Source organism: Anticarsia gemmatalis, chromosome 15, assembly GCF_050436995.1.
Source record: "Anticarsia gemmatalis isolate Benzon Research Colony breed Stoneville strain chromosome 15, ilAntGemm2 primary, whole genome shotgun sequence".
NCBI classification, from domain to species: domain Eukaryota; kingdom Metazoa; phylum Arthropoda; class Insecta; order Lepidoptera; family Erebidae; genus Anticarsia; species Anticarsia gemmatalis.
Window position 1 is genome coordinate 7,934,864 of NC_134759.1, and position 20,600 is coordinate 7,955,463.

General features: G+C 32.9%; 1 protein-coding gene across 1 annotated transcript in view; it reads right to left on the minus strand.

Annotated features, from left to right (window-relative positions):
• Positions 1–20,378, minus strand: part of LOC142978708 (uncharacterized) — a 93,099-nt gene extending 72,721 nt beyond the window's left edge. Inside the window, exons 1-3 of the mRNA XM_076123240.1 lie at positions 20,162–20,378; positions 17,381–17,505; positions 15,583–15,679 (exon numbers count right to left, since the gene is read on the minus strand). Of these exons, the coding sequence (XP_075979355.1) occupies positions 15,583–15,679; positions 17,381–17,505; positions 20,162–20,298 (359 nt within the window). The 5' untranslated portion in view covers positions 20,299–20,378. The remainder of the gene's footprint in view (positions 1–15,582; positions 15,680–17,380; positions 17,506–20,161) is intronic.
• Positions 20,379–20,600: the final 222 nt, after the last annotated feature.

The window sequence follows — 20,600 nt, forward strand, 5'->3', positions numbered from 1 at the left end:
CTTAGTTACGCAAATGTAAGCAAGTAAAGGGCGCGACAAGGACCTAAAATAAATTTATTTTGAAAATTATATAGATAAAAGATGACTTTAAGCCTCTCATCAAACTAAGAATTATCTAAGACAGCGAATGGACACTTATAAATCGCTTCAAAGACATTTTCCTTTCCAATGTTCGAACAACTCTAACCATTAGATTGTATCTCTATAAAATATCGCTTTTATCGACTTTCGATAACATCGGGAAAAAATCGTAAAGTTATATCTATCTGACATGACAACCATTGATTGATTTCAAACTAACTTTTGTTGGATTCTAAAAATATGGATAATGGGTACGAATAACATAAATAATTGAAACGACTCTAATATTAGTTCTTCGAGTCACGGAAACTTGATTTACTCGAGTAGTAGATCCTAAAATAAATATTCAAGGGCTTTAGAATAATTTGAAAATATTTATTCAAATGTTATTTTACTTTAGAAACACACGTGAACTTTTATAGATTGTTATTTACTAAAACATACTATTTATAAGTAGAAAAAAATTAAGAATAGAAGACTTTTAAGCGTTAGCAAACTAACGTGACAAGATATTTAACCCTTTAAAGACAAATAAGTAAAAGATTTTTATATGCTTAGATCCAAACACGAGCGAATAAAACAACGTAGAAATTCAAATAAAATAATTTAGGCATATAAAAATGGCCGTAACAATAATATATCATACTCAATCATATTTACTGTAGTTATATTATTGGTTTACTTGAATATCAATGATAATATAAAGAAATCATTGTCAATAACCTTGTTAGCGCCGAATCGTAGCAGACGGGCAAAATAAGTTATCATATTCACATGCGATATTATATCAGCGATGACTGTACTTCAGAATATAGTAGATTAAGGATTACGTGTCAGTGTGCAATTTAATAATAATAGGGTTAAGTCGTGCAATAGAATAGTAGATAACTATCAGATAGAGTTTCAATAGAAAGACAGCCAAAGCGCTTAAAATATATTCTTTTAAACTTGTACACCTTCCAATTATTGTTCTTGCAATTCGGATTCAGGGCTACATCGTTTCACGGCATAACTAGTTGATGAAACATAGCTTTGAAGCTTTGAAGCTTTTTTGTATTGAGCCTTAATCCTAGCTGATACCGATAAAGAAATACATACTAATATGTATCTCCTTTAGAATCTTCGTTCCAATGAAACTCTTATCAACTCTAAGGACAAAACGGACGGACAATAAACATGCACATGCAAATAATTAGTACCTTGGCATTATAAGCTCTCAAAAAGCTGCAAGCAGGCTATATCTCGGTAATACGGTAAGGATTAAACTTGTCACACTCCATGCCGTACCTAGAAAATAAGGGCATGATTGGCGTAAAACTACCTCTATAAAACATAACTATTTGATAAACTAGATTCGTACTAAATGAGTCAAAACTTCCTGCAATTAATTGTTCCAAGGCTGACCAAGAACCGCATGCAATTTTCCTCCATATTCGTATCTGTGTGAATGCTATGGAATAATTTATTCTGAAGAATTAATGCAATCAACTGTTTACGTATTTCTTTAAGGAATAGTTGTGAAATAAATGGAAGACTGGAAAATCACTTGCATGTTCTCTCTTGCAATAATTCGATGCGAATAAAAAAGAATGGCGTGGCTCAGGGGTTTCAAAGGACTAAAAATACTAATGCATATCAAGATTTATATTTCAATGCCACAATAAATCAAATGGGCAAGCCCTCTACGTAATCGTAATTAATGTAAAGGCCTTGCTGTAAATAAGAGTAAATTCTATTAAAAAATATTGGATAGGCTTTCGCCCGTGGACTAAAAAGCTAATGCCTTTTAACATTTTCTTTCAAAGTCGTTTACGAAGCTTTGATAAGAGGCAGAGAGCGCCAAGTTCTCAAGTACTTTATAATTAATATTAATATTGAAACTTACCGGAATATTCTCTTCAGGCGACTAATGACTTGGTATTTTATATACACGTTTATCACACAATACTTGCTATGGCGATGATTTACACTTGTACATTATTTACACTGTTTCGTCCATATTGTTTTATTTTAATTAAACCTTATTTTGTTAAAGAAAATTAATGAAACACCACCTTGTTGTATAATAAAATTAATCTACTTAATTGATTACTAAGTTCCGTGGAGGGGTATTATATCAGGTAACCAATAAGGGCGACGCGTGCTGTATTAATCTATAAGATAATTACATTGTTATCTTAATGGTATTTTTGGATTTAGTTAAGTAAATCTGAAGATATAACTATGTAAATGATTTCCTTAATAAGTCAGCCTAAACCTATGGCGCCTGTTAGTACGCATTGTAATATTTTGCTTGGATTCTTTAGAAAAATCGTGCATTTTTACTATAATTATTGATAAATAAAAAGTCCCTTTTTACCTATTAATAATTTATTTTCAAAAACTATGCAGTATTACATAATGTCGTAATTATTTCTTAGTAATACATTTCAGCGTTGTAGTTCCTAGCCTAGATCAGCCGAACTACTACCATGGCTTAGAGTAAAAAAAGTTAACTGATCGTCTTCTAGACCATAGAGCCCATAATAATATGTTCTTCTTCCTTAGTAGATACGGAAATGGCCTAGCCCCAAGCTTGTAAAGTAAAAAACCATCTCACTTGAAATACCTCGTAATTATTCTAATATCTTCCAAATCTTTCTTATGCATACTCCATTACTTAATAAGAGGTTTTCAAGGCAAAATGATGAATGGTGACAGTTATTGATTGGAATATTTTTAATGTATTCCTCGCCTGAAATGTTAAAAAAAATATTTACAGCTTGATTTGCATGTTATAGAGGTACTTAAACGTATTTTTGTTACATAATATACAGACTTTACTGACCCTTTACGTGTAAAAATTGTTGTTTAATAAAACTATCATTTATTTTCTATCTCCAACCGCTTTTTATCAATCAATCGTCAATACAAGAAGACGAATACAAGAAGAATAAGTAAACCTAAACACAGGTTAACTTATTCTTCTTGCGTTATTTGTATAGCCGTATATAAAATTCCGGCTTTTTAAAGCCATTACTTCCTACAGATTTTTGTATGGATATTTATTATTTTACGGGTACACTTTATGTCGAGTAAAAATATTTAAAAACATACATGTTATTGCTCTATTTACGGGTCTTTTTTAATTGTATTTTGTATGAATTTCGTGACTCACGACAAAATTTATATTATTTAATACTTTGGGGCCCGTAATTGAATAGTAAAAACCATAGAAAATCGTTGTTTATATCGATAACGGAAGGTAACAAGTATGTTGCAGTTACGACGAGAGATGACTTACAATTTCATTGGATTACACACAATGACACGATACGTTCAATTTACCATTCAATATCATACAAATTATTATGTAAAAGTATTAAATTAGCATGTTAATATATACTTTTAACAATATGTATATTTAAATAAGTTAATATTGTGTTATTTGATAGCCTTATTTTTAAGATATAAAGACGAAATTAATATCACCAACTCTATTATTAAAATAAAATAAGGATACCAAAAATTATTGGAAATCGGCTGATGTATTATATTTAAAATATTAATCTACACATAGAGTATATAAATGTATTACGTTTCAATATTCGATAGATAATAAATAGATATAAAAATATCCTGTTATTCATTAACTTTGTATTCCTGCTCGACAAATATTATTTTAATACTAATTAATACACATATTATAAGTATAAACTTATTGTGGTTTCAAATTACGATATTTACTAAATTTCCGACGCCAGAAATTTTTTAAAATGTATTTATTGACTGCACTAAGTAAATATTGTATGAAAATAAATTTGCTTTGATTACTTCGTTCCAATTCTTTTAATAATACCTAATTACCTATTTACCTATTACGAAAAAAGTTATCTAATGTATTGGCCTACTTTGTTACACCTACCACGTGGTAGTGATCATTTAATACCAAATAACGGGTAATTTCTATTAAATTACATTTTTTTCTATTTAATTCGAGTTTTTGTAATATACCAACAATATTTTTATTTGTGTGCAATTGCGTTCATAAAAGTATTTATTTATTCTTATTTAGAGCTTAATGTAAATTTTGTATATGTAAGCCCACCTAATATTTTCAGTAAAAATTGTATTTATTTATATGGGAACTATAAAATATAAATACTTTCCTTCATAATTATCTCCCTTCAATTCAAACTGCACGCAAAATACGCTATATATTTATATTCTGTAAACTATACCACCAAAACTGCCTGAAATTATTATTTATAGGAACGTTTGACTATTTTAAATGAAGGCTCTACCTACCACAAAGACTCTCAATATCAATATCATAAGATTTTAAGTCAAAACAAATTAATTAATTGTAATATTACCGAATACAAACACCAATTAGATAAAACGTTTTTTATCTGTCAAAACCGATAAATAAACACCTTTTATTTGATCAAACACGCGATTAAAATGGTTTTTTGATAATTACACAACGCAAAAACACTGAACAAAATCACTGATACACAAGTTATATTTATAAATACTGTAGTTTTATGTGATAACACTGCTTTATTAGATCACTGTTATTGAGATAATAATACGTATTTAGTCCATTCTTCGGATATACCTAGTGCACACTGTCCATTTACAATACCGGGGACCTGTCATCTGGGGTTTACAAACATGTACAAGGAAAAATCAACTTTCTCACCCTAAAAATAACGTTACAGTATTGAACAACAAGGGGCGGTGCTAGGGAAACATGCGCAGTGGTGCATTGCGCACAATATTGATTGCAATCATATGTATGATAGAAAGTATGGCGGAAAATTTGATTTCGTTTTGGAAATATTATAATTAAACACTCAACTAATTAAAAATACCGCATCGCGAGTCGTTAAACTATGCAGTATAATATTTTCATCATATAAGAAGTTCTTTACAAAGTTTGTAGTAAAAAAAATTTGTATTTCATGCTTACAAATGAACCGTGTTCGTACTGAGCCCACCCCATTGCGATTCTACACGCTTAGCACGCGTACTGTTGATCGCGGCGAGATATGCTCAAATGGACCTTAAATCATGCTCTTGATGTTACGCTTCATGGCCCGAATTCACATTACGAAATTAGGGGTGTGAATTAATATTATTTAACGGATAGAACAGGTTGCGTGTATTCGTAGTTAGAGAGTATGAGTTAGTTATAGAGTGCGTACATGCATTTCGAGCTCTTTTGCATATTCCAAGTGGCTATTTTAAAATGAATAATAAATTAATTTTTGTAAAATATTTTTTATGATACTGATTAATATTTTGCTAACAAAGTAAAGATGTCCTGTGTGGCCTAATGTTTATTATGAATGTTGGTTTGAAAAGATGTCAAAGTTATTTATTTAATAAATTCAATTTAATTTATTAATCGTTGCTTTTCTATGGATAAAAATAAAAACTGAAATCTGAATAAAGCTATTTCGAATAATAGAGGCCTGTAAGTCAGAACCTAGTAAGAAAAATAAAAAGAAATAAAATCTTGAAAAGAAGTGATTCTTAGAAAATAAAACTTTGAACAAACTCACCAGATCTTTCCATTAAAAATCTTGTGAATCGAAGATACTGAAAACTTGAAGTTCTCGAACAACATTTGATACGACATTTTAAAATAATTAAAATCAATGTTTAGTAAACGTGCTAATATTTACTAAAACGTTTAAATTATATTTTAAAACGCCGATTTAATCTGCCATAAAAATATAAAATATTCGGCTATTTGCCTAAGTGTCGAACTAGTAATGTTTTTGTGACTATATATTTTTCCTTTTACGATTTTTTTATCCCAACACGATAACTGAGGTAACTTATCAACGCGTCTGACGTCAGAATAATGGGTATTTCACGTCACGACTAACATAGTGTAACGTGGTTAAAATATAATATATTTATTACTTAACTGATAATTAAAATACTATTTTAAAATAGAACTTCGTGTAGGGCTGTAATGCTTATGTGTAGACTTATTTTTAACCAGGAAATGCTTACCTTCTTATAAATAAATAAGTATCTTTTCGTAATGTTCACAGCGTCAAAGTTGTTAATTCTTACGTCATACCTAGTTCTAGTAAGATCTTTTTTAATTCAATGGTAATAAGGAAACAAAAGCCATAACATCTTTAGTCTAACAGCTTAGTAGAAAGCCTTCTGTACGCAGGGTTCACTGCTATTGAAGGCAAGTAAGTTTATGCTGACGCTGACGTCGCAATGTTTGATACAGCAAATCATCAAAATAAGGTTATTTTAGAAGTACATAGAATTTAATCAAGATTAAATTTGTTAGCCAAGGCTCTCTAATAAGTTGCCGGACTACAATTAATACATAATTAATGCTTTGTTTCAAAGACCTAGTTAATGAATTTTATACACAATTCAGTATTAGCAAGTTCACAAGCTAATCGCAAATATTCCCCAGTGGTTAATACTAGAAGTGCGCGGGTAAAAGCTCGTAATTACTTTACTCTAGCACTCTCGACTAATAGAGAGAAGCACAAATAGTACAAAGTTAAATTAAATATTTAGTTTACTCGACCACGCTTTATTACGAGATTTCGGAATCACAGCTATTTTGCCGATCCCCATTCCTTGTAGCCTTCGTTAAAACTGCATTGGAGAATAAGTCTGGTTTTATTTTACTTTAAAGACTCTGATTTCTGAATTTCTGTCCAGTGTTTTCATGTTTTATTCATAAATGGAAGAGGTGATAACTTATACAACTAATGACCAGTACCTAGTCGCTTGTTTTGTTAAAATAATTTGCTTAAATACATTTATCTCTATTTAATCTTTTCTCATGCATACTGCAGTAAAAGATTATCTGATAACAAATGCCCAGCAGTTACGTAATTATACCAATTTGAAAAGCCACGCGATGAAATTAACTATGTCTCGAGAATGTTCTAATATAACATTATATGAGATTCTATTTTCCCATATGTATAAAAGGACATTGATATAAAAGGCGAAATTCTTTGTTTGCTGTTTATCATTGGTAGAAAATATAATTAAGGTTTATTCGTATAAGAAAAAATATTTTTTCTCGAAACCACAGATTCTCAAAAAGACTTATGGGCAAAAAATAAACAAATTAAAGAGTGGCATTATAGGCAGACCATGATAACTAATGTGGCAACGATTACTTCTATAATAAAAATGGTCTTCAATAAATTACGTGAATACAGATCTCAATGGAATCCATTGTCTGTGCCAAAATTGACAAGTTGATAAAATATTGGCATTCAAAGTGAAATGGCCGTAGTTCTGGAATATTGTAAAGCTTGCCAAAGCTGTACTTACTTACCCGAGAGAATTTTAAATTGAATAGCATCCAAGAATGTCTTCTTTTTCATAAAATATTAAACAATTCAGTATTAATTTTATGGTTTTTTATTCTTAGAAGCTTTTAAAGTCACCTTTCACTCTATAGTACCTAGACTGAACAGACTACCTATGTATTATTAAAAGAACACTTTTGTAGCCATCCCTAAGATCATAGTGTACCTACTAGAGTATCTACGTACCAAAGAACGCTCGCTGCTCTATTTTTATCTTCTATTTGAGATTTATAAGCTCATCAATTTATCAGAGCTGTCCGTTACGATACCATTTACAGTATTTAGAAAAGAAAATACAAGAATAATGGAAAAATACACCAAAAATTTAATAGATAATGTAAAACTTTTCAATGTACTGCCATCAGATTCGAACTCTAAAGCAATAATATTTAAGTCTACCATTAGCCCCTATCTATTCTAATTTCCAAGCACTATTACCTGGATTCCAGTTATCATTATGGTTGACTAGCTGACCCGCGCAATTTCGCTTGCGTCACATAAGAGAGAATTTTCCCCGTTTTTGTAACATTTTTCGTTGCTACTCTGCTCCTAATGGCCGTAGCGTGAAGTTATATAGCCTAAAGCCTTCCTCGATAAATGGACTATCTAACACTGAAATATTTTTTCAAATCGGACCCGTAGTTCCTGAGATTAGCGCGTTCAAACAAACAAACAAACAAACAAACAAACTCTTCAGCTTTATAATATTAGTATAGATAATAATAAGTGATGCCATTATCTTGTTAGGTAAAACCCATTTATACTTGGTTCGTAACATGATATAGTATCCACATATGTGGGTCAGAGGAATTACTGAAAATTGTTGAACTGTGCCACGAGCTTTTACGTGAGGTTGTTATAACATTTTTAAATATAGGGCTGTTACTGTTTGTGATATGGTTTGAGTAGAAAGTATTTTATGATTAAGGCTGTGTTAAATTGTCAGCAATAGACTAATCTCTAATATACAGAGACGATGGCTAAATCGTTATAAAAACATATTTTGTCACCGGTTAGGTATTCATTGATTTCGCGTGTTGTATAGATTTCTTTGTAAATCACTACCACTTGTGTAAGGGGAAGCCCAGCACTACGACTTAAACGTAACTCAAAGGATCTGTATAAGTAATGTACATATTATTATGTAAAACAAATCATCCGAATAACGCAATCCGGTATATACATAAGTATACTAACCAGTAAACCACATAAACCAAACACCTTAAAACGATATTCAAACAAAAATAATATATTATTTACACACGAGTCAGCCCTACGGTTCTTTCCGTTGTCATGTTCACTACTCCACTCGTTAATGAAAATGTTTAGAGGTGAAGGATAAACGTTGACTCTCGCCGTTTTACCTTTATTTATTGGTAATGGAAATGTACAGGAGCGAGAAATATTGTGAAGTGAAGTGTAATATAAATAATGAGAGTAATATGAAACTGGAGGACGCTATTCAAACGTCAAAATATTTCTTGTCTATAAAAAATATGCTCAACTTTAAGCGCATATATTATTACGGTGTTATTATGGTGGTATCACGAGCATGACGGGTTAGGAAAAACAGGTAAAATATTATGTCCCACCCTATGAAAATAGTAAAGTAAAATCATCCCAGTATGACCTAAATACTGGTCGATTTACGGCCGAAATCCCTCTACGTCAACGATCACAATCGGACGAATACATAGATTACTAGCGTATAGCGGTGTACCCGGGTCGAGTGGAATGTAACTATAACTATAGAGTTTCCTGTTTTGCTGTAAAAACATTCTTACCACCTGGAGTTAAATAGTCGCCTATCGACTTAAAACCAACCATTCGTTTTTAGGAAACAATTGAATATAATGTAGACAATGTTAAAAAACCTTGAACTTTAAATCTGTAGGATATGTCATCAGAAATCGCGTGCATGTTGTTAATGGAAATGTCTCGATAAAGGAACTAATTCATCACTTTATCATACCTCTATAATATTATCTTTATAACATCAACAAACATTGCTATGACTCACTTAATATACATGATGTAAATATTCCGATGATCGAATGACCGATGCTCTCACCGATGCTGGATAATTTAGATTTGACAAATGGCAGCCTTGTCAGTTTTTTAGGCCAAATTCATACAATAGTGCTAAATCTACTTCCAGTCTAAGGTGCGGTTTCGACACTTCCGGATAACTAACCGATACCTACCTTATCAGATGGAATTTTTCACAATTGTTTTTCATACATTTGCTGTCACTTTTATAAGTAGATTGGTTATCTGGGGGCACGGAAGTGCCCCCGCAAGTCGAGCAAAAAAAAGCGGCACGGCCGTAACATCCTTTTCTCGAAGCAATTCGGGCTATTTTTGACACCCCTATAATTTCGTTGTGGATAAAACAAGAAGCCTGGATTTTCAGCAACTAATCAGTCATTGTATAAACACGGTATATTTAAAATTTCAGTCAATTTGAACCAGTCGTTTAAGAATGACAACTTGTTAAAATTTTGAATTTTGTCACTCACTGATTCACTGACTCACTGACTCACTGACTCACCGATCATCAAAAGTCTAAGGTACTTCTAGCAGACTTAGATGCTTAAAATTTAGAATACAAATAGAGTTTAGTGTCTTAATCATGGGAAAAATTTAATATTTTCTAATTTCGGTCCAGTTTTCTAAATACACCAACTGCAACAATAACTTTGTAATCTCATATAAATGTATAAGATTACAAGGTTACATTTGCAGTTAATGAATTATTATTACTGTAGAAAATAAAATAAATAGGTGTAAATAGATACCTACTATATGAGGCATAACGGGAGAGGGTATAGGGTGGGTAAGGGTGTTTAGCTCATGAAACTGAACAACATTCCCATAGGAAAATATGTTGAATTATGAAAAAAAAACGTCTTTCCATACAAATTGGACTTATGTTCGCTCTACAAAAAGAAGTGAGATGCCATCAAAAACATTCTGTAAAAACGTCAAGTCTCGCCGTAAAAAGTTGTGAGATCTATGTAATACCAAGTCGATTAATCTATTTAGTCTCTACTTAAAGGACCTTCTGTCTTAAGTTATTACGTATGTTATTATCTTTTAAAGTCACCTTTCACTCTATTGTACCTAGGCTGAACAGACTACCTATATATTATTAACTAGCCGACCCGCGCAACTTCGCTTGCGTCACCTAAGAGAATGGGTCTAAATTTTCCCCGTTTTTGTAACATTTTTCGATGCTACTCCGCTCCTAATGACCGTAGCGTGATGTTATATAGCCTATAGCCTTCCTCGATAAATAGGCTATCTAAAACTGAAAGAATTTTTCAAATCGGACCAGTAGTTCCTGAGATTAGCGCGTTCAAACAAACAAACAAACAAACAATCAAACAAACTCTTCAGCTTTATTACATTAGTATAGATAGAACACTTTTGTAGCCATCCCTAAGATCATAGTGTACCTACAAGAGTACCTACCTATGTCCCAAAGAACGCTCGCTGCTCTATTCTAACATCGTGAGTTGAATATCGGGTACTTTAAATATCTACTATTTGTGATTCATAAATATCTCCAAATGTTTTGAAGCAGTCTGTTACGTACCCTTTACAGTATTTAGAAAATAAAATACAAGAATAATGGAAAAATACACCAATAATTTAATAGATACTGTAAAACTTTTCAATATACTGCCATCAGATTCGAACTCTAAAGCAATAATATTAAAGTCTACCATTAGCCTATCTATTCAAATTTCCAACCACTATTACCTGGATTCCAGTTATCATTATGGTTGATAATAAGTGATGGCATTATCTTGTTAGGTAAAACCCATTTAAACTTGGTTCGTAACATGATATAGTATCCACATATGTGGGTCAGAGGAATTACTGAAAATTGTTGAGCTGTGCCACCAGCTTTTACGTGAGGTTGTTATAACATTTTTAAATATAGGGCTGGTACTGTTTGTGATATTGTTTGAGAATAAGGTATTTTACGATTATTTTTTTCGCTATTTATATGTATGTTTGGTGAAGTTTGTTTATGTTTTTGATTGAAGGCTGTATAAAATTGTCAGCATAGATTAATCTTCGATACCCAAAAACGAGAAGTTCTAATAGTACTTTTGGTCAAAGATTGACTAAAAACAATCATGTGTTAAACTAAGCTCTGGTTTTTTGTTGATCCTACCTGTTTTATAATTATTTTAGTTAGGTAAAACACCACGACTCGAGTTAGGGGAAACTCTGCAAAAAGACGTAAGCTAAAATTGAAACTCTTTACAGTAACTGTATGTAAAACAAATCATCCGACTAACGCAATCCGGTACCTATATAAGTATACTAACCAGCAAACCACATAAACTAAACATCTTAAAACGATATTCAAACAAGAATAATATATTATTTACACACGAGTCAGCCCTACGGTTCTTTCCGTTGTCATGTTCACTACTCCACTCGTTAATGAAAATGTTTAGAGGTGAAGGATAATCGTTGACTCTCGCCTTTTTACCTTTATTTATTGGTAATGGAAAAATACGGGACTGAGAAATATTGTGCGGTGAAGTGTAATGTAAATAATGAGTAACGTGTGATATAGAAACTTGAATAAATTTCAAACAAAGCAGCAAGGGCGGTATTTAAACTTCATAATACTTCTTTTTATTTGAAATAGTGCTATTTGCTAAGCTTAGTCGCATATTTTGTTCACAGAAGCTGATTACGAACCAGACAGTATGTACAGATCAGCAAAATTTCCTAGGCTCACCACCCTATGAAAATTGTAAAGTAAGATCACCCCAGTATGACCTAAATAACAGAAAAGCTGGTCAAATTACCCCCGAAATCCCTCTACGTCAAAGATCACAATCGGACGAATAGATCACTAGCGGTGTTCCCGGGTCAAGTAGAACGTAACTATAACAACAGAGAGTTTTCTGTTTTCTTGTACAAACATTATTTATATCTAGAGTTTAATAGTGCGTTTGTTAACTTAAAACAAACCATTTTGTAGAAAACAATTGAATATAAAAAGCCTTGAACTTTAAATCTGTAGGATATGTCATCAGAAATCGCGTGCGTGTTGTTAATGGAAATGTCTCGATAAAGGAACTAATCCATCACTTTATCGTACCTCTATAATATAATCTTTATAGAATCAACAAACATTGCTATGACTCACTTAATACATGATGTAAATATTCCAATGATCGAATGACCGATGCTCTCACCGGTGCTGGATTATTTAGATTTGACAAATGGCAGCCTTGTCAGTTTTTTTAGGCCAAATTCATACAATAGTGCTAAATCTACTTCCAGTCTAAGGTGCGGTTTCGACACTTCCGGATAACTAACCGATACCTACCTTATCAGATGGAATTTTTCACAATTGTTTTTCATACATTTGCTGTCACTTTTATAAGTAGATTGGTTATCAGATATTTATTTACAAGCTGCGAATCTGGCCCTTAGACTTGGTACTGTATTACTTGATATAACTGGATTGGGAAAAGAAAGTTACATTATCAACCGACTTCAAAAAAAGGAGGAGTTCTCCTCAACTCGACCGTATTATTGTCTATTCCAAGTCTTAACTCGCTATTGTTTTTTTTTTTTTTTTTTTTTTTTAAAGACAACTCCCGCACTAAGAATTGCTCTTGTGTCGCGGGGACTTTTACAAACATACAAACAACGGACACAAAGCACAACCAGACCCGAAACAATTATTTGTGGATCGCACAAATAATTGCTCCGTGTGGGAATCGAACCCACGACCTCCCGATGCAGTGGTATCGGCGTGGTGACCTAAACCACTGCGCCACCGAGGCAGTCATGTTACCTGTCTGAAGCATATTTATTATGTACAAATAAGTATGTATAAAGGGATTTTCCTCTCAACTACTCAGTCTACTACCAACCTACTAAGATTAAGGCCTTTTCTACTTTTCAGGCGATACAAGGTTTCCCAATCTATGGAGAGTACGAAGGCCTGTACTTCAGTACAAAAAACTACCACTATAACAGCCCACAATGTCCTTATTTTCTGTTTCATCTTTGTGCTAAACGTTGGAAAGAGATAGCAATACAACAGTGGAAGCAGTGGAAGAACATCTGTTCTTGACGTTGACATGCTGTAAGGTCAAGGTATCTTAAAGGAAAGGAAAACTGTTGTTGTACACATTTTTGTTTGTAGATTTTTCTTATTTGGCTTTGAAGGATGTCTACGGTCAGTCCTTAGAAAGTAATAAAGTTTGAGAGGTTTTGCTGCTAGTATTACAAGTATTGTATTTGTAGGGTCAGAAATTGTTTGTACTATTTTGCTATTTAATATCACTTTTTAAAGGTGGCAGTAAAAGTATCACGCATTGAAAGGTACATGAACGTCCTACTGCATCATTAATTCGTATTAAATCATATAACTTCGGTAATCATTTTATCATACAAAACACAACCGATATTAAGATACCAATAAAAAATGTCGCTGCTATATTTGTTGCTTGCAAAAGATTCCATGGTGATTAATTGATAGTGTATTTTTTTTGTTTAAAAATTTTTCTCTACTCTGCTCTACTTATAAATGAACTCTTTCACCCACCGTATTTTAGATAAATTAATCCGTTTATTAATAGCAGACAATCAGTAAATAGTGGGTGTTTAATTCGTTAGTTTCGAAATATTCTATTAATAGCATTTCGTTTCGTTTGTTCACTAAATATGCGAGAATGCGGTGTGGGTGTGTCTAATTGAACATTCGCTACATTCCGATCCATTGTTCAAATGATACATAACTTTGCTTGATTTGATATCTATTTCAAGCACTTTCATTTGCTTAATGTAGTTTTATGTACTTAATTGGATTTTTTTAATATACCTGTACGATACACTACATAATTTTGATTTGTAAATCTGTAATTCAAATCGCTATTATTAATGCTCTCTCTTAATCACTTGGCACGACTGTGACACGATCACCATTCCGGTTTTAATTATACGATTAAACAGAAGAAGTAATTCGATTTATTGACATATTTAGGTTTTGTTAAACTTTCTACAACGTTAGTTCAAAATAACAATTTAGTAATGCTTACTACACTGTCCTAATTTTTTTATTTCCCCCATACAAATCATTTCTGCGGCGTTATTATTTAGAGTCGACAAACATACCACAGAGAAGCTTATATGTATTGTCTGCCCACTGAATACGCGTATTCATGTTTTCATATACGTGCAGTCATTGTCCACAAGCTTTGCTTCTAAACAATAGATGCATATGAATACGCAAACTAAACAGAAACTAGAATAAAAGCTTATATTTTTTTTTTACTACGACTGTTATACCCGAAGGTGTAAACAGAAGAGTATTTAATACGCTTGCGTTTCACCTTTCCATGTAGTCCCATGTAATAGGAGTGAACCTATTGCCATATAATGAGCATATAACCAATCTCTGGACTGCTATTGAGAATAAGCTAATAGGAACCGACCTAAATACAGTGGTTAACACTATAGTAGAGACGGCTAAAAGCTTGTATAGAAAACAAAATATACTGCAGTAAAAAACTTAGCAATTAATGTGATGAACCTATAACAATTACTTACAGTTATTTTTACTGCATTGCACCTAAGGGCAACGCACGTCTTATAACAAAAGTCAAACATATTAATAAAGGACAAGTTGAGACCGAATGATAGATAGACATACCAAAGTTGTAACACTAAAAACTAACTTTTTATATTATTTTTATTGTCAGTCTCGAGTTTAATGTCAATATTTCTATGATATTTCATTTATTAGTAGGTTAAGTTTGATTTTAAAACCTGAAATTACTTTAAGTTTTCCGATAATTAATCAAATAATGACATCTAATGTACTTAATATTGTTTGTATAAGAGGCAGGTAATGAAGATATTGCAGTTATGACGGATAAAAGGATATACGCGACATCGAAGCAATGAAGAAGAATTAAGAATATTAAGCATATTAATGATTACATATTTTGTAACGGGTCCCTCCGATCGCTCAGTCCGCTCTGTCACATACATATTTACATAGGTATCTACGGAAAGCACATACAAAGAAAAAGCATAGAATTTTTTGCGCATTTCACTTCACATAATAGCTGGAAGCGGTCAAATTCCAAATACTCACGTGATGAAAAGTCTGGGTACTGGAGTTGAATCGCTGCCAATAGTCTGCAGCGAACGCCGCGGGGACGCCGGCGAGATGTCCAGGTACGCCAACTGACCTGTGTCATTAATGTGATGATGGATTTGTGTTATAAAGATTAGCTAATTTTCGTTCACTAAAATAGTGATGACCAGTAGCGCAATTTTCTACAGTCGGTACAATTGAATATCGAGAGTTTGACATTTAAAATGTACTGCCAAAAAAGTTCTTACAGAGCCTATTAGAGGCGCTAAATGCATTTTCGTTTAAAATTTCTCAGTAGAAGTCCCTGGTTGTCGGTAGAAGATAGTGTTAGCAAAAAATTGAGCTACGGCTGAGGTTGCTTTTAGAGACTAACAATGCGTTTATGTGTGTAATTATAACATGCTACAACAAACATAATACTTTAATGTGGCTTCAAACTCAATGTTACTTCACTTTTATAACATGTTATGTTAATAGTGTGTACGCACCATTAGGTGTTGCGGTCCGCGGACAATAAGCTCATGTAGAATCAATATATACTTATACCTAGTCAGAACTTAGTACGGAAATTCGACATTCATTTTATAAGTAATTTTCCCGCAAACATAGCGTTAGCGTAACACACAAAATAATTCCTGTATTTTCGCAGTCAAAATGCTAAGCAAATATTTCTACGAAGTTGCATTCTAGCGCAAACAGTTTATACGAGTTATACCAACAGTCCAACACGGCATGACGTTATAGCGGTCAAACTTGCAAGTGCTACAATAACATTTGGACTAAGTTTGAGCTGCGCTGAAATGACTCAGTCACAACACTGACCTACTTAAGCGTATACTCATGTTTGTGTTTATTATTATCTCATCCGACATTGTTTTTATTTATTTTGATTGCGTAACACTTCATTTACACAATACAAGTTTACTATTCGCTATTTTAAACATTCTATCCCTCCGTAATGAATGCATTCAAACTTTTGAAAACAAACGTGAGATTATTTGCAGAAAAACCTCGTTTCTATATTTTCTATACACTAAAAAGTATCAAGTAATATCAAGAAAGCTACTTTGGTACTTAGGGATAATTTGTTTAGAAAAAATACACATTTACTTCTATATTAAAAGTTGCTAGTATAACTAGGTACTATGAAAACATATTAGAATGTCAAACGTCGTCGTACCACGCGAAGACTGTCGATATCCTCATTTACTTACTTACTTCCACTGGGTGGATTCAATATGGATTCCAATATGAATTCACCCACTCCTTTTTCCAACTCAGTCACGTTCTAAGCATAATTTCAATACGATGACGCAAAAGCTACCATATCTAGACGCCTTATATAATTTCGCATCTTTTACTTTTCTAGTTTAATTTGAAACCTAAATCTAGATCTGATATATTTAGCACTATAAAACTAGAACATCAAATTTCTTTGAGTTTCGGCGTTCCAGATACAAACCAATTAGCAATACACAGAAATTAGATGTAAAACATTGAGGATTTCTCGGAACTCGTGTGAATGAACAAAATTTGCGTGTATTTCAGATACCTACTGAGAAAGATTTATATGTATTTTGTCTAAATTTAATAACGTGTTTCTGAAATCTGTGAATCACATGCGTGCTTTAAGCGTGAGCTATCGAGAGTGAGTGTGAAACTCAGTATTTGTCTTCAAAAAAACGTTTGCTCTAGCAAAGAGAACTACGTGCTGAAACTTCAAACATTGCCTCGACTCTTCAAAGTTTTATTAGGGTTCTCATTTTTAAATTATAGTGTCAATTTTAATACCCACCATGATCAACGATGTTGCATAATCCAGTGTCAGACACAGACCGTCCTCGAGGCCTGAGTCCTGGCCTAGTCTTCCTGAAGTAGGTCCAATGGCGCGCCACTGATGAGCGCAGCAGACGATTGAACCTAAACAGTAGACAATCAAGTAATAATAAGTTGGCTAGTAGTTTTCTGGGGCTAAGTAGCGTCATCATAATTTGAAATATCCTATTTAAAATTATGATTTAAGCTATATACTTTGTACGTAACATGTTATGTAGATATATTTATGCCACGCTTCTTGAGCAATAAAAGGAGGATAGGACAGGAAACTGTAGGTATCAATTTTAGCTCATACAACATAAAAAAGCTCACCAAATAAATGAATGCATCTGTCTAATATTTGTTTCTTTTTCCATTTTGTATATATGCCTTTCAGGAAATATTTCGTAAATAAAACTGACTAAACTTAAACAAATTTTATGTTTTGCTCTACCAATATATTATCTACAGGCCTTTGCAAAAGAATGGTCGTCCTACACGAGATTCAGTAATAAACAAAAGTTTATTAAAGCAATGAAAGATTACGCAAGATACCCGGATTTTTATTGTCGCTTTGGGTCCTATTGTTGTGCAGGGATCTCTACCGTCCAAGTTTGTATTTAAGCAAAATAAGCTGTACAGAAGTTTGGAAAAGTCGCTTAATATTGTTGTGTTAATCCGTAATAATAGACTGCTCAGTATTAACTTGAAAACACGATTTTCAGACCCTATTTTTGTAGGTCAAACGGGGTTCCTAAAACCGTGCCTTCAAAATGATATCCTGTCTAAGTTACTAGTGTAGTGTAGTAGTGTTATAGTTTCTCGAATGAGGTTGCACATCAGCATTCAGGAGCCGTTCCGCGTCACATACGTTTTCATCGCCCCCTAATTTATCGAGCTTGCAGCTTTAGATGGGAATTTATATGACAGTTCGATTTTTATGGTAGGAAACATAAACAAGTAGGTATACATCTGACAATCCTCGTGCACTCGTGTCAGTTGATTTAAGCCTTTTGACTTACATGCACGATGTAGCTGAAGTTCACACAAATTCACACAATCTTTTCATTTGGCATCTACTTACTTTGTAAATAATGTTAGCTCATTGCGGGGATGTGGTGATTAGACCTCGTGCCAAAAGTATGTGTCTTAGAGTTCTTTAGGAATAACAGGCTGTCTATACATTTCATATTTGCGCGTCAAGAATAAGCAGCGAAGCTCTCAACTATTAAGTACTACTTTATCGATTAGTGTTTCTGATGAATTGTTTCCCTTGCTTGTTCTGAGGTATCAGTTGTCTTGTTAAATTAGAGATAGAGGTAGAAAGTAGGTAGCGGTAACTATTATAGACGTATGTAAATTGTGTAGGCATTTACTAATTTTCCGTACATAAAGTAAACCCATCAAAGGCTATGTAGGTTAAATCTATAATATCGAACTTATAATTAAATCCGTTATCGATCTGTGTCCTAGACGACCTCCGCACAGGATAGTGGGCACTTTGAAGAAAAGGTCGTTTCTATTTGACTGAACCATTTAAAAATTTATAGCTCCTTTTATAACGTGCCTGCATATTTGTAACGACCTATTGAATCTTATTTATGGGTCAGACTTAGAGCCCAATAAAAAAGAAATTACTTTAGATTGTTAGGTACATATTCTGTTTGAGATGTTAGTCGCCTCGTTACTTTCAGTGACTTGCGTGTTAAATGTAGTAAGACGATGGTACAGCACAATTAGCTTCACCTTTATAAAGCATTTATTGATTTGTAAAACTTTCTTTATGCGGGTCTCTTCGTGATAAAGAACGAAAACATCATACCTACTTTCATTCGACTTCCAGATTCACGCCAAAGCACAGAATTATAATTACGCAAATTAACGAGTCTACGTAGATACATTTAACAACTTTTGAACTTGGCCGGAATAACTAATTTTGAAAATGTTTCGGTAAGCCATCTAGTGAAATTTCTATATAAGCTATCACTACATCTCTTGCATAGAAGGTAGACCAAATGTTTACGATTATTTTTATGTCTATATTTTTTAATCATAAACATATTTCTTGAGGAAACATTCAGATCCAGTCACCTTTATCGCGTAAACAAGTCTCGAATCAATTACTTGTATTCCTTGAAATACTTCAAACCGTCAAGTAAACATGAATTTAATCTAGATCAAACTTCAGATTTGTTTGAAAGTCCTTCGCGAATGTAAATATAGATGATAATTTATGTCTCGTATAGGTTTGAGTAACGCTGTATTTCAAGGTATTGGATGAGTACCTAAGTGTTCGGAACGGGATGTGATAATAACAAGTGTGGAGCATGTTTGAAGTACCTAATAACTTTAGTTGCGAAGTTCTGTGGGAATTTCAATAGATCTAAGTTATGCTTGTACGATAGGACCTTGCCTGCGTAATATAGAGCTTTCTGATTAGTAAACTTGGAATTGCTAATTCAAGTTTAATAGATTTGGATAAAGGTATTATATTTTCACAAAACAATTTTATTCTGCAAACTATATTTTTAAAAATTAAGCTTGATATGTAGTATAAAATGTGGGGTAGGTTTAGATTTGACGTATTCACAGTTAACGAAATTAGTAAATATTAAATGCACGTTTTTGTGATGTAATCCGCTAGTTACGATGATCTTTACAAACATGACCAGATTACTCTAACAACTAACTGTTATCAGATTACGTATCTATTACAGCTAACTATTGTATCTTTCTTTAGCATCTTTAAAACATGACTTACCTTTTAAGTGGAGTATCAGAGTTATCTGAAGATGAACTTGTAGAAGTCGACGTATCACTACAACTTGAGTTCAAAACGTGCCGATAAACTTGACAACTTGCACTTTTTTGTAAAGTCATTTTACTTGACCGTGACATTGTAATTTACACCTTAACACTACGTAATAGTAACTATAATGTCCCGTTAATAGTATTCGTAACGTACACTGCGGAATCTGTTTGAATACTAAGAAAATGTACACTATCTGAATGGATTACGCTCACATGAAAATTTTGTCACTCGCAGTCTAATTTTAAACGGAGATGTAGACTGGTGGCGCTCGCGCCGGTCGAATGGTTCGCGCCGAGAACCGAATTGACTCATAAACAATTAGATCAGTAGGAACCGTTCAAATCATGTTTACAACCATCCTAAATTTCAGCGATAAACATTACATTTA